We start from the raw sequence: 24,078 nt of genomic DNA, 5'->3' as shown, positions 1-24,078 counted from the left end.
CGATCTCCAAGCCAGGACATCGGTAAGAAGAGTTTCAAATGACACACAGTGAACACAAAACATTATTTTGAGGCGTTGGATCGTGAGTTACATAATGTATTGCATGAGCTGACTGAGCCTACATTTATGTTAATGGAGAGGGCATCATTCAAATTGCGTGAGTAAAAGCAAATTTTTTATTCATGCTTAGAGAACAATATTAAACATGTCACACAAATCTAAAATAGCCTGCAGTTTGAATGAAATCCCCTCGGCTCATAGCAGAGGTTAAATAACCCGCTGACCCTGTCTATTGGTGGGAGTCTGCGTCGTGGCCCCTCCCCTCCTAAAAAACCCTCCACACATGGTATGAATATGCATGAGCCCCCGATTGGCTATGGGACCTCGGACGGTCTAGATTGCCGAAGCGGATTCAGTTGGATTGTTTTGTCGGGGGTTCCGTCCGTCTACCCATCAAATCCCAGAGAAAGGACATAGTTTTTACCATTCCTGCCCACGGGGAGATTATGGCTCGGGCCCCCAGCGTTAGAGGGCCGCTTCTGGTTCTCCTTCTGCAGCTTGTCCTTATCTGCTCTGCTCAAGTAAGTAACTAATTATGTTTCTCTGTCTCTCTCTCACTCTCTGTCCGGTCCCTCTATTTGCCTCTGTAGACCGATGTGACAGAGCTGCAGGTGAGTGTTCTTATGGTGTTCCTGACAAATAACCTAAAACTATTTTTTTTTAAACAAATTTATTGGAAAAAAAGTTTTGAATTTCCTTTTTTCATTTGCAAAGTACTATCTCACACGGCAATCAGACAGTTGCTGTAAGCTATATTCAATGTATCACAGAGACAGCCTAGTCTCAATGCAGCAAACAATGTAGCGGTGCACCTGTTCTCATTTGTTCAGATTTCTGTGTAGCAGAATATGCCAGCACAAGACAAATTCAACAATCGGTAGTGCCGTTTTCAGAAAGTCACGATTCTTTCTTTTAATATTATTATAATTGTTTTATGCAGAGGAACGTAGGACCCGCTGGCCCTCCTGGACCTGCAGGTGTCCCAGGAATTGATGCCATTGCTGTAAGTGCTCTCAGATCTGAAACATTGTCCATATAATGTTCCAAGCACTCAAAAAATAATTCACTATACCTTCTCTCTCTTTTTTTCTATTTCAGGGGGAAAGGGGAGCAGATGGCGAGCTTGGTCTTCCTGTAATTATAACAATTTATCCAAAAAAATAAAAGAATAAAAGGACATTGCGTTTCTTCTCATTGTCACTGAATTCTGTGCGTATGCGGAACCTTTTTGTTTATTAGGGACCTGATGGAGATTCTGGTAAGGCGGGCTCTTCTGGATTACCTGGACATCCTGGAAATGACGTGAGTAAACTTTGTCATTTTGAATGTACATTCACAGTATATTGCATTTGCTGAATTGTCGGTTACATAAAGAGCCTGCAAGGCTGTGCTACTACAAAGTGTGATCCTGCCTTCATATAGCATCTATTAGTCCTGCAGAGCATCCAGTGACATTTCAGATTTGGCTAGGGGAACCATGGGTAAATGTTTGGAAAAATGTGAGGAATTTATTGAATACGGGGGAACAAATCCAAATTTCCTTTCTGGCAGGGTAAACCAGGGCCCGAGACTAATTAACTTTGCTTCCTTCTGAGTTTGAAGTGAGGGTTAGGAAAACATCCAAACATAACACTGGTGCTGACGATAGAGAGAGAGAAATAAGGGGCTGTAGGGGATTCAGGTCACCTTTAAAGGTTTATTCCAGCACTCAGAATGATTTTTGTTATAAACTCTCCTGAAAAGGTATTATGCCTCATAAGCATTATGAGGCATTGCCTGTGTGTGTTACACCCATGGTTACACCACCATACATCTACCAGGATCCTGAAAAACAAACAATAAGAGCTTTGTCGGCCAGGCCTGCAGTTGGTATCTCCTATCGAGAATCCTCAAAACGGTGTGGAATGATTCCTTGTTTGAAATGAGCCAGAGGAATGTTGCCCTCTGCTCCGGTTCTCTCAGTCTAAAGGGGGGTTTGCCCTCTGCCCTGACACCGCCTGACTGCAGCCTGTCTGTTAAAGTTGAACACACTCTCGAAAAACATGAAAACACAGCTTCAGTGACAGCGACTGACAAACATGAAGCTGCTGTGCTTTATGTATTGGAACACTTCAAGGGAGGGGGGGAGGGGGGTTACAGTCACAGTCAATCATCAGTAATCCCACTTATGAATGCATAGGACTCCTCCCACTGGAGTATGATTGTGTTATGATGATGATGTAACATAACTGATGCTGGATTTATAAATATTGACAGAAGAGGGGGTGGGGGAGGGGAAATGGTATGGCCTGCAGTGGTAAAGTATAGAAGCCACATTTAACTTTCAAATATGAGGTGGAAATATATATATATATATATATATATATATATAGGGTCTGACGTGCTCAGAGGCTTGTAACCATGTATTAGTTAAGCATGATGTCTCTTCTCCCTGCAGGGTCTGACCGGCCCTATTGGAGACGCCGGGCCCGACGGTCCCCTCGGACAGAAAGTGAGTGACTAATGAGCCTTTTGCCTTCCCCTTGCTTCAGAGACTCTGTCAGTGAAAATGTCTGCCAAGTTGCTGTCCAGTCTCTTGGCATGGGCCGCAGTGCATAAAGCAATTCCTCATGACAAATGAGACTTAATCCGGGCTTCCAGTCTACTGTGTAATCTCTGTGGGGAATGAAGCCCCCTAACATCGCTCCTCATTAGGCTAAGCAATGCCGGGTCAAGTGTGCCCAGCGCAGTCATGTGATGGAGCCAGAGGAATGTTAATTTGCACAGCTCAATTGTACATTTATATTATATACAGTGTTTGAGTGTTTCTTTTTCGACACCTTTCTGTGAATCTTAAATATTTCTCCGCCTCCTTTTAGGGTGAACCTGGAACATCTGGACCTCGTGGAGCAGCTGTGAGTATCAGCACCTATCCAAACCTGGAAATAAATAATCTAGAAGCTGCTTTAATTTTTTCTTTTTAAATTATATGTATATATATACTGTATATCACACTGAGTCCTGCTGTTTATTTCTCTCTTCAGGGTGTCGGGCCAGATGGATCCTCTGTAAGTGCTTTTTGTTCTTGCTGTACCCCAGATTTTGGAAGTCTGAGTAAATGAATGTGTTAATGTTGAATTGAATCGTAAATGTGATTTTTTTTAACAGGGACAACCCGGGCCAGGAGGACTTATGGGCGAAATGGGAAAAGCTGGACTACTTGTGAGTAGAAGCAGAGCAATGGACTGTTAAATAAGGACTACAGGCTAGGGAATACACTGCAGCATCCAATACCACCAGCATCAGCACCGAGGTGGTGGTGTGTGCCAATATAGACCGAGGACACAAGAGATCTGTTTATGTTTATGTGTTGATAACATGAGAGACACATACACTGTGCACATCATTTAACCAATCAAAAAGTATCTGATCATCATTACATTTTCTTGTCAAATCAGAGATGGATGGATTCAGCATTTTTATTTCACACGTTCCAATATGTTTTGGAACGTGTTGATTTATGTTGATTTATAACTACAATATCATCACAAAATATATAATATTCCACATTTCATTTTACTGAATTGCCACATACACATACACTGTATGTTTAGCTTGCAATCTCTCTGTGTCGTAGTACACCTAAATTAGCATCGCCTCCAATGATACATTAAAATATTGACTTCCAAGGCAGAAACAGCAACTTGATATCCCCTCCCCCCTTCCCCCAATGCATTTGCACGCATTTAAAGTAAGCTAACTGTGCTAGACTTGAAAGCGACCTCTGCCAGGAATCTTACTGTCATCGTTCATGGAAATCCAATTGCATTTATTCTCACATTTGATGTTGTCAACCCACAGGGGTCCATGGGTGTGAGAGGGCCACAAGGACCTCGGGGACCGACAGGGGCCAGAGTAAGTGAAAAGGCTGTTAGACAATCTCACAAGATTTGCAAATGATTACATTTGACTTAATATTCCACAAGGGGAAGGAGCACGGTGCAGCCATGAAATCAATTCTGATCCTTGTTAATGATGCCACCACTGCACTGCACTGCTCTCCTTTCTCAAAGTGATTTACAAGCCCCTTTTAGATCCATCCTGGTGTCGATGAATTATAATAAAACTGTTAACTTGTAATTGATCTAAATTTCAGGGTGCAGCTGGAATGCTAGGCAGTGCCGACCTGGTAAAAATTTATTATTATATATTTTTTTTTAAGATGATAAATTACTTTTTTTTTCACAAGATATCAGAAATATGTCTTTATTTTGTACTTTATTGTCTTCGTTTAGTGTCCAAACTCTTGTCCACCTGGGACCCCGGGACATCCTGGCCTTCCCGGCATGAAGGTGAGCAGCAGAGCGCTTTTGTGTGTTGCACAAAAATAACTGTTATTTTTAAAGAAAATACGTGTTTAATGGATGCTCCTTTTTATGACGTGTGTTTACAGGGCCACAAAGGTGTAAAAGGGGAATCAGGAGAACCCGGGAAACAAGGGCACAAGGTAAATTATCTTCAATTAAGGGCAACATCTATGTCAAGTATAGGCAGGTATTTCTAGCCATGTGAAATGATATGAACGTCAACAACATCCACAAATGTTAAGTTATGCACACATTAAACTACATTGATAGGTAAATAGTCACTTAAAGACATGCATTTCACACATACCACCATGTTCCACATCAGCGGGAAATTATTCACAGCCTAAACGTGAAAAGGGGGATTTCCCCGGTTCCTTTGAGACAAGTATTTTTTTTGTGCTGCTCTATTTCAAGTGATACATGCCGGTGTGTAATGCCTCTGACTCCTTGTAATGCATGGAGAATGATTTATTCAAAATGATGTTCAAGCACAACTAGCCCTCTCCCTGTAATGTGTCTATGCTCTATATAAATGGAAATGAGTCTGGGCCCATCTCCCTTTATCGCCCCCATGCCAGGAGATGATTTACTGTCAGTCTGCACTTTGTCCCCCAGGATGATTTTCTCTCCTTCACTGCAAGTTTCATTTGAGTGGGCCTTTTGCCTGTATTCCACCCACAAGTTCACAAATATAAATTTGAATGCAAGTTAACAATAGAATAACCAGGTGTTGTGCTTGGCTTGAAAGTTAATAATTTCATGATATTGAGGGAGAAATATCGTTGAAATATTGAAATTAAGTGAGTATTTGGAACGTGGTTGTAAAAAAAAACAAAAAAAAAACATTGTGTGACCCAGTTGCATATGAAAACATGCAGTGCTTCATTTTGTATTTGAAATGAACAGAAACAATGGTAGGTTCTAGTAATTACCTACAACAATATTATAAAGATCTCTCACAATAAACAAAGACGAGAGGATTTTTTTGAATGAAAACACCAAAAATGTATGACATTTCTTTCAATGATTATACAATTTGACAAACAAAACAGGGGTTAAGTTGTTCTAGTTTCTCTCCCTATATATCTCTCTCTCTATGATAATAATAATAATTGAATATGTTTGACTTTTGATTATCAGCTGTGTATTGTTTACAAGTCTTACCAGCTGTAATACACCTAATGAGAAGAAGAAATTGCCTTTTGAACAAAATAAATGGACCATTGTTTATCTTAATGGATGTGCCTCCTCAGGTCGACCAGAGTCAGCGTATACAATTATTTGTCATTTGCAAAGCAGTAGAAACGGTCATTTGGAGTTACATCGTCTGCTTTGGCCTCTTTGCGATCCATTCTATAGCTGAAAATAGCTGCCTTACCTTTGAACATCTCTGCCAGAGACTTGTTAATGGTTTCACTATTCATCTGATCGACTTTATTATTAACAAAAAAATCTCCTACGAGGAACTTTTAAATGTCAATCCAACAGTCGAATTTTTCCTCTGATGATCATAAGTGACCTGTAACCGCAAATGAGACTCATCAGCGAAAACAATGCTATTATATTTATTATTGATGCATTTGCACAGATCCGATTTTTCCTGGGAACGATTTAGGTCAGGCAGAACAGCCTGTGTCATAAAAACAATAAATACATTATTTTGTCCAAAGGTGCCGCTAGAATGAACAGAAAGTCAAAGTTCCTCGTATATACTTTAGGCTTATGATGCTTTTCTTTTTCCATTCGCTCAGGGTGAGGAGGGAGACCAGGGAAGTGCAGGGGAGGTCGGATCCCAAGGACCAACGGTTAGATGCTTTTACATTTATTAAATGATTTAAAAACCTTTCATGGATACAGTGTGTTCTTCACCTCTTTTTTCCCTCCGCTCACCGAGGTACCTGTTGGATCTGCTTGTTATTTCAGGGTCCCCAGGGACTCCGCGGAGCCATGGGAATGATGGGCACCAAGGGAGAGTTAGTAAGTGTTTCCATGATTCTTAAGCCTGTGACAGCTTTAATGGACGTCACGTTCTTATCTGAATTCAGGGTTATCGCCTTTTTATAGCATCAAAGTATATTTAAATGAATATTCTTCTAAACAAGATCACTATGCTAATCTTGTTCTCCGGCAGGGATTTCGAGGTCTTGACGGTGATCCCGGTCCTCAAGGTGTTGCCGGGGCGACTGTGAGTTTGTCCCCACAATGCAACATGCCTTTTTATCTTTGGAGCACATATGGTATGTTAAGAGTATAGCCTCTGATTCCCATGCCTTATTGTTTTAGGGAGACCAAGGCCAGAGAGGCGTAATGGGCGAGCTTGGGCCGAAAGGTGAAACGGTAAGTGTACAGAAAAAACATAAACCTTTTCAGATAAACGGTGATTAAATGGTTTCTGCAATAAAAAAATAAAAAAACTGACCGAATATGTTGTTTTTGTTGTCTTGTTGCTTTAGGGCGTCCTAGGGCCAAGAGGAATCACAGGTGTTCCAGGTGCCAAGGGAGAGGGTGTGAGTGTCCCATCAATGGCGGCAAATACAACTTTGATGATAGGATACACTTTCTTGCAGAAAACACAGTTTTAGTTTGTGCTTTTTATCACCAGGGCTTGCCAGGAGTGGAAGCTCGCGAGGGTATTCCTGGGATGCCGGGAGCAAAGGTAAAGCGTCATTTCTACTATACTTTATTTATAAATCTTGAAAGTTTTAACGTTATGGTTTAGAATGATTCAATTATATTTGGAGTTGCATTAGCTTAATTTTTTATTTTTTAACCCTGCAGGGAAGCATTGGAAAGGCAGGCGTTCCTGGAGAGGTCGGACTTCAGGGGCTTCCTGTGAGTATGACCTTTGACCCCAAACTGTGAGGACTGATTTTTGATTGTTATGCACCTGAGTAAACCCCACTTAGAGCAGTTTGGAAGGCCCCATAGCCTGAGCATCTCCACATCTGTGTTTTTGAGTTGCAAAAAGTAGTCAGGAGAAAGTTATTCTGTATGTTTGGATAAAGTTGACCTGTTTTTAACTTGTCAAGCCAATACAACACAATATAAATATATAAATATATATATATATATATATATATATATATATATCCATCCCTCCCTCCCACGCAGCGAGGCAGTGCAGTGAGCCGGTAATCACTTTCTTCCTTAGGCAGCAAAGTGAACGCTGCGTTTTTTTCAGCCTGCTAATCTCTGATAAGTCCAATATAAGGCGCTAATGAGAATCAGTTTGGCAAACATGAACGGACCCGCCTGTGGAAGCATTAAGAAAAGATTTTAGAGGTGTAAAAGTCCTCACCCGATTTAATTATCCTGAGCACTGTAAGCTTATTTGGGTCAAAAGCTCAAACAAATATATATATTTTTTTCTAAATCCGCTAAGCCTTTCGACTTTACGCTCCAGTGCGTCTTCTCACTGTAAGCTGTGTTTTTTTTAATACATCTCCTGTTGTAAAGAATTGTTCTCCTTGTCGATTGTTGTATCTCCTGAAGACATGTTCTCTGTTTAATTGTTTTAGGGTTTGCCTGGTGCATCTGGACCAAAAGGCTTGAGTGGCCCCAAGGTTGTTTACTTGATCAATTATTAAATATTATAAAAAAAAAAAATTCTTGCATTCCTTCTTTTTTTCTCTCGCAAAGCTGAAGCATAAAAGTAATTCTTAACTGTTTCTACTACTAGGGAGACTCTGGTCAGTCCGGCTTGCCTGGAACAATGGGACCTGGTGGCAAAACAGTAAGTGTATAAACAGCAAATTTCTGAAACACTGTCGTCACATCTGTTGTCGACCCTGATGCGTCACATTTGGCTTTACAGGGTGAACGAGGAGAGCAGGGAGAGCTGGGACCCGTCGGACCTATTGGTGGACCCGTGAGTATTTGGCCTGCTTGTATTTCTATTGTCTTCTTGAGTCTGTTCATGTTTTCATTGAATAAACTTAACCCCTTTTACTTTCCCATCATTTCTTCTTCCTCCGCACAGGGAGATGTTGGAGCGCAAGGCCCTCTCGGTCCAGCCGGCAAGCCAGGTGCCAGAGTAAGTTATAAACGTTTTGTGGAGCACAAGTACATTCTAATTTGATTCCATCTAACTGACTTCCAAATGATATAGAGTTTACATTCATGCTTTTATTTTGAAGAAAAAAAAATGTGTTGAAAAATAAAAAATAAAAGGCCTTTAAAGAACCTTAACTGCCAGTACACATCCGATATGTTTTAGTAGTAATATATTGAAAAACATAAAGAGAATACATACACAAGGAGAGGCACTGAAAACATTGTGCATTTTTTAAAATCTTTTACTATACTTTGAGTGAAAGAAGCTGAGAAGGAGGGAAGCATCAGAATGTCCAGTCCTGGCTGTTGTTTGAACTGGAATGTCTCAGAGAATAGACTGGAGGCTGGGATCTCACATCAACTCTACTTTCACAGTAAGGGGAGAGCAGTGAGCAGCGGGCTGAATGAGCTCTCTGTTCTGCTGGCATTCCTCAGACAGTGGATTGGGGATCAAAGGGAGGGCTTGGCACACACACAAACATGCCGGAGAGAATAGGTAGCGACGCTAATGCCATGCCGAAAAAAAATGCACAAAGGGTGCATCCCACACAGTTCTGCTTTTCACCATAACCAACCATATTTCATCAATGTTAACAGGTGTTTTTGCTTTACGAAGAACTAAACTTATACCTCTGCTTAGGTGTGTGTACTCATCAGATGTGCTGGTTTATTTTGTCATAGGGACCCAAAGGTGCCCCCGGCCTTTCTGGTCTCCCTGGACCTTCCGGCCTGCCTGGGGTGAAAGGAGAGAGGGTAAGAAAAAAAAAACACACATGCCCATTTAGAAAACTTTTTTATATAGATTTAGGATAATTGTCTTCGATGGTAAAATAGAGATTAACGTTAACGACAAACAGCTCATCAGCTCCCTCTAGTGGGGACAAATGTAATAGTCGGAACTTCTTGAATTGCGCAAGTCACACAGCTCTCAGTTATGGTCATTTAGCCTAGTAGCTGGTTCATTATTTTGTTTGGGTTTGTTACAGGGAGAACGTGGTGATGCAGGACCCAAAGGAGACCAGGTGTGAAATCCCAAATTACTATGAATATTCTCTGACCAGTAAATGCTGCATTCAAATAACAAGTGGCTGGCTTTTTGCATACATCATTAACAGACTGCTGTGTTTTCATAGGGAACGCAAGGTGATGAGGGGACCGCTGGAGACAAAGGGGAAGTTGTAAGTTCTTACACCAACACTGACACTATAATTGTAACTATTCAACACCGGAATTGGCAATAGAATCTTACTAGAGTAAACAAATGTGTCCCATTTCTATTTGTTTCTCTATCCCTCTATCTCTTTTACACATGGTGGCATAGGGTGATGATGGAGACGCTGGAGCCAAAGGAGAGGTAAATTCAAACTGATTATTTTAACCTGGTAACATACTGACCAAGAAAGTGCAGCAGCTTTGTGATACAGTATTTCTGTGGTCTGATAACTCATATATTTATTTTTCAGACTGGCAACCTGGGCGAGCCTGGCAATAGAGGTCCCGAGGGCAGTCGAGGCCAGCCTGGCATCGAGGGGCCGCCCGGCACACCAGGACCGAGGGGCATGCAGGGAAACAGAGGTCTAACAGGAATCCGAGGCTCTCAGGGTCCCGCGGTAGGTTCCAGGAGGAAACGCGTAAACACATGTGTCTTTGTCATTGGTTTTGTTCACGCTTTAAAAAGTTGCTACGAGGAACTTTTGAATATTTATGAAACATTTCGTCTAATTTTTTCTCTTAGGATCTAACAGCAAACGAGACCAAAAGTGCAAAGAATGCTTTTTTAAATAGTTGTTCCTAATGTCTTTGTCATGCCTCGCTCACCCAGGAACTACAGCTGGCGTAGTAATAACGTATACAGCTTTTGTCCAAAGGTGCTGCAAGAATGAACACAGGAGATATTCACTATTTATGACTAAAAGCATTCTCCAGAATCGCTGCCTCCACCCTTTAATGTATTGAATTTAGCTGACAGGTGTTAGTGACCTCAGTGCGTGCTAGTCCACAGACACAGGCCATTTACGTAACTTTGAGTGTGTTTAACAGGTTCTCTTATCCCAGAATAACATAATTCTCTCCACCCTACATCAGTACCCTAAGTCAGCAAAACAGGAGTGCCACTTATCACTTGGTAACTGTCATTCTGAAGTCTCGACATAAATGTTTTTGTGACACTTTTGTGAAATCTATTCTGTTTTTCCTTCCAGGGTAAAGAGCCAAGTGATCAGCACGTCAGACAAGTTTGCATGCGAGTCATGCAAGGTAAGAAACTGATTGGTTGCCTTTTGACCCTTTTAATCATTCCCCTTGGTGGCTCATTTTTATGACTTTAATCTTTCCCAGAATGCCTCATTACACAACAACACACGGAGCCTGCCCCTCCGTTCTCTCATTTATCCCGGCCACGCGCTGAATACTCTCAAAGTTCAGCGCGGGACGGTCTCATAACCAAAACATGAAATAAGCTTCAGCCTTTGTTTGGTTGATGGATGAAAGATTCCCTTTAAGAAATGTCTCGCTCTAGTCACAACCTCTGTTCTCTCTCGTAACGTCTTGACAACTCATCTCCCATACTCATGATTCTTTTATGGCCCCCCGTGTGCTGAAATATTAATTTCACCTCGAGAAGGCCAGCGCTCCTGGGCTCCAAGCAAAGGGTCTGCCTGTGAAAAGGAAATCTTAACAGTAGTAGCAGAAAGGCAGCAGCAGTATGAATTTTCATCAGGAAGCCAGAAAGCTTGGAATCTTTAAGTGCAAAATACCATGCAGCCAGGAGCCCCAGGAGATTAATATTACATCCTTTGCACCACCAGCGTACAATTTATGTCGCTGATTGCTGGAAATAAAGAGCATTATCTCCTTTCTGCCCAATTTACCGAGGTTCTGTGTAACAAAAAAAAAGGTCTGAAAAACAGGAGGAGCTCGAGGGATATCGTGACCACAGATTCACCTCATTCTCTGCCTCGCTCTCGACTAAAGAGCTGTTGGACCGTCTCCTCTATCTAGAGTTTTGCTTTGGGCTTTCAGAAAGGGAGGCTCCTTTTTACTACGGCATGATTCATTTCAAAGAGTTCTGTCTTTAAAAGGTTCCCTTGATAACAACTGCAACTGTCTGAAAAATATTCAATGTTTTCGAATGGGTTCGTCAACTTCCGTCTCTTCTTTCTGCTGTGCTCCAACAGAACAGCTAGCCCAGTTAGCTGCTAGTTTGAGGAGACCAGAGTCTGGCGCGGCTGGTTTACCTGGGAAACCCGGACCCCCCGGGCCTCAGGGGTCCTCTGGTGACAATGGATTCCCTGGGCACTCAGGTTCAAGAGGGCTTCCAGGACTCAAAGGGCCCTCGGGAGCTTTGGGATCGAAAGGACCCAAAGGTAAATAAAAGCAATGAGACTTTTGTCCAGTTTGTCGTACACACACACCTGTGTATCTTCATTACATAATACTTCTTCCAGGTGAATTGGGTGACAGAGGCTCCAGAGGGCCTACTGCACGAGGACCTAAAGGACAACCAGGAGCTTCCGGACTTCCTGGTGAGTCAATATTTCTTATAGCTGCTCCATACGATCCTTACAAGATCTGTTCTTCACGTATAAATGCATATGACTGTTGTATCTAGACAAACTCTAAAGGTCAACTTTTATTCAAAATGCAATATTTCATGGTTTTTCAACATAAACATGTGACTTTTTCTCCACCTTTCTGAAAACTTGTGTTCAAAAACCCAAGTAAGATTTTTCTCCCCTTATGATGACATAAAGGGAGAAGCCACACCTCCCATTACCAACCTAATTTAGCACTGCCTCCACCTGTGATAATCACACCCCCAGATACCCCTGAATCTAACTGGTAGTTTGATTTAGGGCCAGTCAGAGCAGAATGGGCTTTTTGGAAGGCGGGGCATAAAGACACAGGCTCTCAAACAGAGTGTTTCAGACAGAGGCTGAAAAGTGATTCAGCAATGGCCCTGAGATACACAGTATATAAAGTTTTTTTTGGACAATAAACCATGAGAACAGTTTCTAGTAGAAACCCAAATTACAATTTTGAACCTGATAATGAGCAAAATATGTGACCTTTAAAAAAAGTGGACCTACCCTTTAAATGTATCAACTGGCATCCTTATATGAGTCTTTCTGATCACAGGTGAGCCTGGCAAAGCTGGCTACGGTCAGGATGGTCGTGACGGGCAGAGGGGACCTCCTGGCATTCACGGACTGCCAGGCGTGCCCGGGTCTCCTGGTTCAGCTGGTCCTAACGGTTACTGTGATCCGTCAGCCTGTAACCTAGCAGCAGGGGCGGCCCACCAGTCTCTGGATGTGAAGGGACCTGCAGGGAACTAAGAGTCAATCAGGCAGAGACAGAAAGACTGTTGGATTAAGTTCCCCAGAGAACACAAACATTTGTCAAACTGTCTTCCAAAGGGGGCTGTGGTTGGTGTGGGTTCCTTCCATCAATTAGGGTCCATCCATTCTGTGCCAGCCACACATCTCCATCACGAGGAGCCAGCCTCTTCAAGTCATACAAAAACATTAAATCGTTGTTTATTTAATGTGCCGAAAACCTAGCTCATTGCGGTGCGTTTTCCTACCTGAGAGATGTTTCGATATTGTCAGGGAGGTGACCTCACATTTTAGAGACGAAATATATGAAATGACCAGAAAAGTTTGTTTATCCCTCTCACAGTTGCCACCGCCTGCGTTTTCTTTTCATTTACTACTGTTATGTTATTTAAAAGCTCCACCACTTTATCACATTTGAAATAATCACCCAAAACAAGTCAAGATTGCAATTGTGTTCGGTTTAAGTGCCTTTTTCTATTTGTTCTGTATGTGCTAATGTACCAAAGATCAACACCTTCTTTTTTATATACATTTTTTGTCTACACACCCCGCAGTTCTAAATAAAAAGGAGGGAAGATGAGAATGTCTTCAAGTAATAGTTAATATTGTAAATGTGTAAAAAAAAAAAAAGTCTGAAATGTGGTAATTATATTTCCTACAAATGACCGGATGTGAGATTTTGTCTCATTGTACATAATGACAACAGAGTGCAGTTTTGCATATACGGAAAATTATTTTAGGGATGAGGGAGACTCCTCATTAATGTCACAAATAAAGAAAACAACACATGGACTGCTTAATTTTTTCGGAACACTGGAATCACTCTGTGATGATGTCTGAAACCAAAATGAGGAAACACAAGATTAATGTTCACGACAGTTTTTTCATGGAACTGGTCACCCAAAAAGACATTTGAAACACTTCCAATCTCAGTTGTTTGGTTTGACAAATTCATTTTGTGAGTTTAGTCACTTGGTAACATGAAGATATCCTCCTAAAAGAGGGTTAAACACAAAATTGATGTTCAAAACATAATGTCATGTGAAATTGTGACCCAGGCTGTTGTTAGTGCTCAAAATACAACAAAAGAAACACGGGGAAGAAAAGCACTGAAGAACATTTATTGCACACGTTTAAGGCAGGTGCATTAATCAGTAAAAGATGCTGCAAAGTAAAATATAACCTCTGATACATGGTAACCACATACACACTGGATCATCCTTCACAACAGGAACGTCCCTCTACCCGTTCTTTGGAGAGTCCAGTCTGCACCGAATCCTCTTTTACTTACACTATGATTTTAATGTTTGTTTGTTTTTTAACAGAAAAAAGGCAACAGTAAGTTTTTCCACCCCAAATAGCTAATTATGTCCACATGTGGTAAACCAAGATTGAGGTAGATATTCAGCATAAACAAAGACTTCCAAAAAGACACACACATTAAAGCCACTCAGAGCACAAAGTGAGCTTATGAAGGAGGCAATGAGTTACAGCGTGAACAGCAGGCCCTCATTACAAGCTTATTTATAAGATTCAATTACATGTGGCAACAGGATCAACTCTCAATACTGAGAAGAAGAAAAAATACAAAAACATGTGGATGTATAAACCTGATGTAACTGTTCTATGTCCTCTATCCTTTGAAATTTGGTTTCATTTGACGTTTCCCCACTTCTAGAATAAATGGATTTTAACTCTGTGATATAAAAACGGCTGGCAACAAATTGCTGGTGAAGCGGGCTGTGACATCAGCAGTCATTTTGTGTCTTCCCCAGTTATCATACTGTTTAGCTCAATTGTAGTCACAAACAGCTGCACATTCATATCAATTCAGGCTTAATTCATTGTAAGCAGAAGAGAGAGAGAGAGAGAGAGAGAGAGAGAGAGAGAGAGAGAGAGAGAGAGAGAGAGAGAGAGAGAGAGAGAGCAAAAGAGAGATATACTCTCCCATCCGGGGAACCAAACAGTTCAGATAATTTTAGTTTACTGAAGTTCTCATTTTAATTTTGGTCTTTATTGTCTCCAAGGGTAACCCATCAAATCAGATATGAAAATTAGTGTGATGGAAAGGACAAGAGGAGATATGGAAGGAGGGGATTTGTATGTGGCCTGTAACCCAAAAGAGAGGTTGTTTTCCATTTACATATCAAGCAGTGGAAGAATAAATATTTGTCCAGCAGGGGGCTCTTTCAACTCACAAATGGAGCCGGTTGCACACATTTGATTTAACTCCCAACTAAAACTTAGAACCGCTCACACTGATAAAATTAACAGAAATAATAATAAAAAAAACAAGTCTGCAAGCTCAGAAAAACATAAAAAATTAAAAAGTTTCTGTTGGATCTTCAAAGTGAGATGTGAGTTTAAATTCACGTCTAGGAGAAGCACGATGATTTGAGACATGAAGTTGAAGGATACAAAAAAATAATTCTTCTGGGACACACTAGTGATATATCTGAGTTCTAATGTCACATATTTCCAGAAACACCCACAGAACTTTTCAAACATTAATCACAGCAAGACACTTAAAAGTAAAATCAAAGCCTTTGAGTCAAACTTTCATTAAACAGAGCTGAGAATGAAAAGGATTCAGGGAACTACTATACACAACGGGCCAATTTAACTTTCCTTGCTATGTAAATGTTCATTGTTCAGTGTTATGTCAATGTTTAGGTAAGTATTTGGAGAAATACATTTACAAACAGGGTTAACAAATCCAACGTTTGAATGCTGGGAACGTTTGAGTGTGATTGTAGCCTACTACATCCTTCAAAATGTGAGATCATGTGGCCTGTTTATTTCTAGTTGACTCATAAACTTCTGAAATCAGTTCAGAGCATTACAATGACTCTGAACACCTTGTTTCAGCTAATAAATAAATCAAAACTCCAGTCTTAAGACATCCCCAAAACCCAAAGATACATAGTGACACAGTGCTGGTCAGCAGGAGGGATAAAAAAAACAAAACAAAACAGGATGTAGACCATGATATTGTTGAAACAGACAACATGAAGAAAGGTTCAAGTACATTTAGGAGTACATGTTGCACAGAAATAAACAAAGTCTGACGTGGAAGTGTAGTAGTCCGATTTCCTTTCTGTGGTTGAAAAATCTAAATATACAAATTAAACCAGAGGAATCATCATACACAACACTATGTAAACAATTAATCTTAATAAACATCATCTCTGACACACACACACACACACACACACACACACACACACACACACACACACACACACACACACACACACACACACACACACACACACACACACACACACACACACACACACACACACACACACACACACACAAATCTTCCACATTTGCAGCATTGCATGATTGATAACAAAAGTGAGAGCCTTAATGCGTCATAAAATGATAAACTTGCTTACGTAATTACATTGTCAGGTCCCATTACAAGCCCCATTAGACAGGAAAGAAAGAAAAAAAGCAATCACTCGTTCAACTTATTTACAGATGAAAACCGACAGTAAAGGTGAATGTGAGCTCAAGTCACATTAATGAAACATAAATGACATTAAAAGTACATTCCTTTCATGTGGAAAAATCTGCCCTTGACGTTTGAGTTTTACAGTTTCAAAAGAAACAGTTTAAGTTATAGGTTTTTTATATGATAGAATATATGGCAAACATAAAGAATCAAATACAGAAAATGGGAAGACGTCTGTGTCAATAATTCTACGGAAGGTTCTTTCGAAAAAATTATTATCGTGCATGATCTCAATGTGTTATGAGTGATAATTTCCCAAAAGAAACTCTCAGTAATCCAGAAATCGATCAACCTTCCAAGAACAATATAACTGAATGTTCATGCTACATTTATTACAACTGTTAGTACCTTCTTTTAAATACATTATTGAGAACGCGCTTCAAAATAAATAATTTCCATATTAGGCATATCTGCTGAACTTTGGTTGAAAAAGTATATATTTCTTTTCCATTAACACATAAAACAGGTACATTCATTCAGCTTATCTTTTCAAACACACACACACACACACACACACACACACACACACACACACACACACACACACATGAGATGTACCTTCTACAAGCACAGTGGCTTATCTGATTAACAGAACAGAAGAGTGAACGGGTACGCCCGTTAGGGAGGCAAAAAGAAAATCATTAAGATCATGTTTTCAGACAGCACTGAACTCGATGAAACAAAGTCATTTCATGGTCTTGAAAGAAAATAATGAGCTTTGACAAGGAATGCATTACATCACAGTAGGGGACGGGAAAAATCAAGAAATAACTTAAAAGTACAGCCATTGCAAAAAGGGTTTGCATTGCATTAAAACATAGCCTACCTGACATTAAAAAAAGAAAAAGAAATCCTGACTGCATTTTAAATGTAAAGTGAATGAAAGAGGTCAGTTGTGAGTCTGTCCATTGCACCAGAGCTGAAGATGTTCTTCTACTGCTTCCCCTCTTAAGCTCTTGGAGACACTCATACGGCTGTAGGGAGACAGTCACCAGGGTTACACGTCCCAGGGGGTCCACTGGGCCCGGGGGAGCCAGGAGGGCCCGGAGAAGTCATCCCAGGAGGGCCTTGACAGAAAGAATCAGACATTATTCATTCCTGCATCGGGCTGCACTTTATCATCGTTCAGAAGAGCTTTCCATTAGTGATAAAACCTCAAAGCTGTGATTTGGCAGAGACACATTCTCCCCTCACACAAACACAGTGACAAACTGTCCATACAGATGGACTACAGAGTTACAGATGGAGCAGGTTGTGAAAAGCGGCATGCAGCACGGGTTTTCATGGTAAAGCGGCAAAAAGAGTGTGAAATACATACAGTGTGGAAATATACATTTTTATATGACTAGTTTTCATCCAGAAGGCTACAGCATACTTTATATCAACATAAGTGATTTCTGCTAGAGCTAACCAATAAATAAGGTTCCAATATTGGATAATATTAGCTGTAAAATGTCCCTCAGTATTGTCAATAAAATCCAAAGGATTCGAATAAAGATGGTTTGCTCATGTTATGTACTCTTGTGAAAATAAAAAATAATAAAAAAGGTTGTAATAATCAGTAAATCAAAAAGCAAAAGTGGGTGAATTCTCCCAGGCAACAATGCAATATCAATGTTCATTAACTTTGTGTTGGAATCTTTTTCTGAAGAAATGATTGCATGGTTTCAAGTTAATTGAACTATTCTGTTGATTAATTAATTAATATTTGATAGAAAATCCTTTCATCACTGAAAGATTAAAGATAAAAAGAAAGCAATATATGTTATTGATGTTTTTGAAGCAACATAACAGTGTTACATTTGCAGTGAGCATCGATCGATGATTATGTCCTTTATGTGCTTTGGAATATCCATATTGAATAAGCATTCTACTTATTAATTTATGATATAAATTCCAGCCCTGAATTCTTCTTAACATTATTGTTTTTCCTTAGAGATGGCTAAAGTTCCAGCAGCAACCTATTATCTGTTCCACTTTAACTCCAGCAAGCAATTTCAGTATTGTGTTTTTTCTTATCTCTCTCAAAAGCTGAATATCTCATTTACGATCAATGGAGTCCTTCATTTCGCCATAATGAGAATGTAGGACAGAGAAAGTTCATTTCCCTATCACTAATATGGTGAGGTCATTATGGCAGATGAGACATAGTATCTCATGTTACTTAGCAAAAGCTCGCTGGAGCGGCCCACATTGCCTCCTTGTCTATCAAATACTGTCCGTGCAACACGCATAAACACCATGACTTATAAAGAAACTTCACCAGTGCAGTCCAACCTGCAGGAGTGACCATTAGTCACAGCTGCAGGGACCAACTACCTCTCTAGTTCATACACAAGGAATCATGGGGATTGCCTTGTCCCTCTCCTTCCTCTGAAAAAAAACAAACTTGCCCTTTCATCCATCTCTGCTTAAGCACACACACACACACACACACACACACACACACACACACACACACACACACACACACACACACACACACACACACACACACACACACACACAGAGTCCCCAGTGCTGCAGGTAATTTGTGCAGTCGGAACCAGAGCAAAGGTGCACAAAGTAACAATCATTATTAATTCATTTTTTAACCAATTTATTTAATCTGTGTGTTCAGTTAAGGGACTACTTAGGGCTGTTAGCTCACCACTGCTAATTGGCTACAGCACAGAACTAATACACTCCGGGCATGACTTGGCAAAAGCACAATCAGGCTTAATTACTGTCATAGTCCCAAACACCATCAGGATAGAAAGAGGTGAGGTCAAAAGATGGACAGTGTGGGTGTAATCTCACATCAATGGCTTAAATCATTAGTAGTTCTATTTCACTGAGGTGTGTCCAGCCTTTTCTCCAGTGCTGTTATGCCTGCATGAGAACCATAAATATGACTTGTGTGATTCTCTTGTACGTGACTCAAACTTCCCAGTGTCCACAAACGTATCGGTGATACCTGGGGGGTCCTGCTACATGAGGAGTTCATTCAGGAGCTTTGTTATGATGGCCAAGAGAATGAAAACTTGTGATGTAAATTTATAATAGGTGCACAGTGAAAACTGATGCAGTTGCCCAGCACATCCTTAACACTTTGTTGAAGTACTTTCCAACTCTTTCAAAGATTTGAATACTGCTGAAGTTTAACCACAGCAGCAGTTGTGCCAAAGGTGCTTACTGTCACTGTGCACCCCTGGATATGATGTCTTTTCCTTCTACTCCAAAGGAGCTACAGTGTCGTTTCCTTTTCCCTACACATGCATTATACAACTACGTAGGCAGGATGGGTGACTTTAGGTTCAGTGATAAACCCCTGCTGTCACAAGGTGGAAGTCAGGAGTTAGTTTTCAAAAAACCTAATGCCATCTGAGAGCTGTGTTTATCCCTAATATGCTGGAATTCAAAAGGAAGACTGAAATAGAATGTATGGTTTAAGACAAGAGACAACCCCAGGTCTCTCAAATCATAGTGTGATACGGTACACTTCCCTTTCTCTCAGTGGACAGGTAAGAACAACTGATACACAGCAGTAGATGTGGTGGTGGTGTGGCTGCAATTTTTCATGCTGTGATCAATGTGGTGTAACTAAAGCATGAGCGGCTTGAATGCCAGAAGTGTTCTTATATATCGTTACAAAAACTTTCCTCCCTTATGTTTTACCGTTTTGGGGCTGATGGTAATTGCCTTTTTAGGTGGCGTAAAAATATATTGAAATCAAATCAATGAAAGCTATTTTCAAACCTTGATTTATGTCAAATTCAAAACCATTTTCTTTGGTGGAAGCACACCAATTTGCAGAGACAACATTGACATTGTATAGTAGATACAAAGCACCAATAATACATCCACTCGCAACTGGGGTCCCTCAAGGTTCTGTCCTGGGACCCCTCCTATTATCTCTTTATACCAACTTTCTCGGTCCTGTTGTTCACTACCTTAGATGTTTCTACCACAGTTACACAGACGACACCCAACTAATTATCTCTCCTCCACAGTCTGAAACCCAGGTAGCACAGATCTCTGCCTGTCTGACTGACAGCTCTCAGTGGAGGTCCACACACCACTTGGAACTAAACCTTGACAAGACTGAGCTGCTTTTCCTTCCTCTCCCACCCATTGCTTTACTATCACCATCGACAAATCTGTGGTAGTCCAAAGCCCCACTGCAGGTTCGGGTCCAGGCACTTGACATCTCACGCCTAGACTACTGCAACTCCCTCCTGGCTGGTCTGCCTGCAAGTGTTATCTGTCCACTGCAGCTCACTCATAGGGAAATATAATGTAATGTAATAATATGGAGATGTTTTTCCATCTCTTGGAACAGTCCTTGCTGATGATACATATTCTTGACCACGACTTGTTTGTTGCATGTTTTCTTTGCTCAATCAAAACTTGGAGCCTCCATTTGACCCCATATTTAAATATAGATCAATTACATCAAATGAAGTGTTTCATCTAGGATGCCATTTGGTGCTATGTGCTGTTCTTACCTGGTGGCCCCATGTCTCCTGGATCTCCGTGTAACCCCAGACCGAGCTGGCCTCGTTCTCCTTTCTGACCCCTGTATCCTGAGGACAGACACAACGCTCTGACTCAGTACAAATACTGCAAAGAACGGTGTGGTGTCATGTTGCGTGTAGTATGGTTAGTAAGATTAGTACAAATGTTATAACATGAGGATACAGGTTTGTTTGTTTATATGTGTCCAGGGACCCATACCGATAGGCTTCTTGATGGTAGAAATACTATCGATCCGACGGCAATGCCAGGCACGGAGTCTGCACTTATTTTGACAAAAGCAGCTTTGGGAGTATACCCAGGCTACTCTGAATTCCCAGTCTCAATACAAAAAACATTGAATAATAAAAGTGCATACTGTCATCCTGTCAAAATGGAAACCATCAAACAGGCAACCTGTGGTAGTTTTGGAAGAAGGAGGCATTCTGGACTTGTACAGCTCTCTGTCAACAATGGGGCCAGGAGCACATGTCTTTCAAGATTTCAAAACAGAGCAAAGAGGCTCTTTTCAAACAGAGGTCAGACATGTGTCACTGAAGGCATTCAGGGAGTGAAGAGATAGGCCTAATCAAAGGTGGACTCATTCGATGGACAACAAACAGATGCAACAGATGTGGATGAACAATCGTGTGTATCCATGACGACTAGACTCGGAGGTGTAATCCACTAGGGGAATATAAACAGGATAATAGAATTTGATAAAACCTAATGCATAAAAACGTAAATTTAACTATCTTACTTTAAACTAATGTTCAGTGCACAACTACCTCTGATATAAAAACACCAACAACAACAACAACAAAAACAAGCAGTGATTAACACAAGGACATGTTTAGTCTGCCAAGAAACACATCTAAGCATTTGCACAAATCAGTCAGGCGCGCAAGTGCGTTGCTTGTGACAAAATGCACACTAACATTTGATTCACTCCATGCAGAGATTGTAAGTGTTAACAGTTTAAAAAACAGCAGCATTCCAAGTGAGAATTGGAGACTCTGAGAAAAATATTTCCCCATGAGGCACTTAAAGTAATGGAGTCTGAGGACCACGGGTTGCATGGAGTGCATCAGAAACATTGACAGGAGAATCAAGCATTGCACCGCCTGGCCCAAAGGGGAAACGCTTCAACGCTTATGTCAGAAAAAATCTCAGAAAAAAAAGGCTTATGAATGCTCAAAAACAGAGTCTCATAGAGAGAGGGGCTATCCACACATTGCCACAATAATGAGACTTCTTTCAACACTCACATAGCCTGGGGCATTCATTCAGGGAGGAGACGTTCCATGGAGAAAAGAGCACTGTACCTTCAGCAACACAAAAATACTGAAAAGCACACATGGCAATGTACTTGGGTGGCACACTGGATTGGTGCACTCTGATTAATTGAAAAAGCTGTCATGCATCTGTGCTTGTTGTTGTTGTTTCTAGGGGCACTAATGGACAAAATACGTTAATAAAAAATAACATTGACACAGAGTGGTTTGTCATGCCCGATTGGTAGTATTGCAGCCCTACACCTGTTGTACACCATTGTAAACGGTATTACCAGCTATTTTATTAATGTTATGCATTACAATGGAAAGAAAAATACACCTGTCTTTGAGCAGCTGCTCTGTCAAAGACCAATTACTGTGAGACATTTACTGAGATTTCCATATTGTACAACACAAAGTTCAAGTAGCTCTAAAACACATAGCATACAGCCTGATATGATAAAATACACTTTGTTTCAGCCAGTAATAATACATATACAGAACACACTGAAATACAAAATTATAAATGAATGAAAAAACAATAATGAAATACAGTCATATGAAAAAGTTTGGGAACCCCTCTCAGCCGGCATTATAATTGACTCTGCTTTCACAAAAAATATATAAAAGTGGTATGTCTTTAATTTACCAGGAACAGCTAAGTACTGGGATGTTTTCCAAACAAAGATTTTTTGAAAAGCAGTATTTGGTTGTATGAAATAAAATAAAATGTGAAAAACTGGCTGTGCAAAAATATAGGAACCCTTGTGGTTTTGTTGATTGTAATGCCTGTAACAGCATGTAAAACTGATGACTTTAAACACAAAGTTGGTTGGATTATGTTGTTAAGCCTTGAACCTCATAGAAATGTCTATTTAATCATGAGAAAATGCATTTTAGGTGCTTAAATGCAAGTTGCACTTCTCTTTGACTCTCTGCTGAAGTGAGACAGAATGGGATCATCAAAACAGCTTCCAAAAGATCTGAAAAACAAAGATTGTTCATTGTCATGGTTTAGGGGAAGGCTACAAGAAGCTTTCCCAAAGGTTTCAATTGTCAATTTCGACTGTAGGGAACGTTGTCAGGAAATGGAAGGACACAGGCATAGTGGCAGTTAAACCCAGGCATGGCAGACCAAGAAAAAAACAGGAGCGGGATAGGTAGAGGATTGTGAGAATGGTTGCACACAACCCACAGATCACCTCCAAAGACCTGCAAGAACATCTGGCTGCAGATTGTGTATCTGTACATCGTTCAACAATTCAGCGCAATTTGCACCAAAACATCTGCTTTTTATAAAGACCAAATAACTTAATTTTTGTCTCATCAGTCCAAAGCATTTTCTTCCAATATGAAGCTGGCTTGTCTAAATGAGCTTTTGCATACTCCACGCAACTGTATCTGTGGCGTGGGCGCAGAAAGGGCTTCCTTCTCATCACCCGGCCATACAGATGTTTTGGTGCAAATTGCACTGAATTCTAGAACCATGTACAGATACACAATCTGCAGCCAGATGTTCTTGCGGGTCTTTGGAGGTGATCTTTGGGTTGTTTGCAACCATTCTCACAATCCGCCGCATATGCCGCTCTTGTACTTTTCTTGGTCTGCTAGACCTGGGTTTAACTGCAATTGTGCCTGTGTCCTTCCATTCCCTGACAACATTCCTTACAGTAGAAATTGACAATTGAAACCTTTGGGAAAGCTTCTTGTAGCCTTCCCCTAAACCATGACAATGAATAATCTTTGTTTTTAAGATCTTTTGGGAGCTGTTTTGATGATCGCATTCTGTCTCACTTCTGCAGAGAGTAAAAGAGAAGTGGAACTTGCATTTAGGCACCTAAAATACCTTGTATCATGATTAAACAGACCTTTATATGAGGTTCAAGGCTTAACAACATAATCCAACCAATTTTGTGTTTAAAGTCCTCAGTTTTACATGCTTTTACATGCATTAAAATCAGCAAAACCACAAGGGTTCCCATATTTTTGCACAGCCA

General features: G+C 40.6%; 2 protein-coding genes across 2 annotated transcripts in view; one reads left to right on the top strand and one right to left on the bottom strand.

Annotated features, from left to right (window-relative positions):
- Positions 1 to 506: 506 nt before the first annotated feature.
- Positions 507 to 12,793, top strand: col9a1b (collagen, type IX, alpha 1b; the record flags this gene model as incomplete). The annotated part of the gene is made up of 32 exons (XM_080036615.1): positions 507 to 581; positions 1,001 to 1,063; positions 1,159 to 1,194; positions 1,300 to 1,362; positions 2,498 to 2,551; positions 2,919 to 2,954; positions 3,084 to 3,107; positions 3,208 to 3,261; positions 3,901 to 3,954; positions 4,196 to 4,228; positions 4,335 to 4,391; positions 4,493 to 4,546; positions 6,158 to 6,211; positions 6,330 to 6,383; positions 6,538 to 6,591; positions 6,690 to 6,743; positions 6,860 to 6,913; positions 7,009 to 7,062; positions 7,185 to 7,238; positions 7,925 to 7,969; positions 8,086 to 8,139; positions 8,221 to 8,274; positions 8,386 to 8,439; positions 9,141 to 9,212; positions 9,446 to 9,481; positions 9,593 to 9,637; positions 9,781 to 9,813; positions 9,923 to 10,069; positions 10,661 to 10,715; positions 11,636 to 11,824; positions 11,906 to 11,983; positions 12,597 to 12,793. 32 exons carry the CDS (start codon positions 507 to 509, stop codon positions 12,791 to 12,793), a joined length of 2,040 nt encoding a protein of 679 aa, XP_079892741.1.
- A 4,486-nt stretch (positions 12,794 to 17,279) lies between these two features.
- Positions 17,280 to 24,078, bottom strand: part of LOC307257633 (uncharacterized protein) — a gene marked incomplete at both ends in the record, with an annotated part of 92,550 nt that continues 85,751 nt past the window's right edge. Inside the window, 2 exons of the mRNA XM_080036892.1 lie at positions 17,280 to 17,380; positions 20,801 to 20,878. Of these exons, the coding sequence (XP_079893018.1) occupies positions 17,280 to 17,380; positions 20,801 to 20,878 (179 nt within the window). The remainder of the gene's footprint in view (positions 17,381 to 20,800; positions 20,879 to 24,078) is intronic.

The sequence above is a fragment of the Ammodytes marinus genome (genome assembly GCF_949987685.1).
Source record: "Ammodytes marinus genome assembly, chromosome: 11".
Taxonomy (NCBI): domain Eukaryota; kingdom Metazoa; phylum Chordata; class Actinopteri; order Uranoscopiformes; family Ammodytidae; genus Ammodytes; species Ammodytes marinus.
The sequence above is the reverse complement of the archived record's forward strand: the minus strand, read 5'-3'. Positions and strand labels throughout refer to the sequence as shown.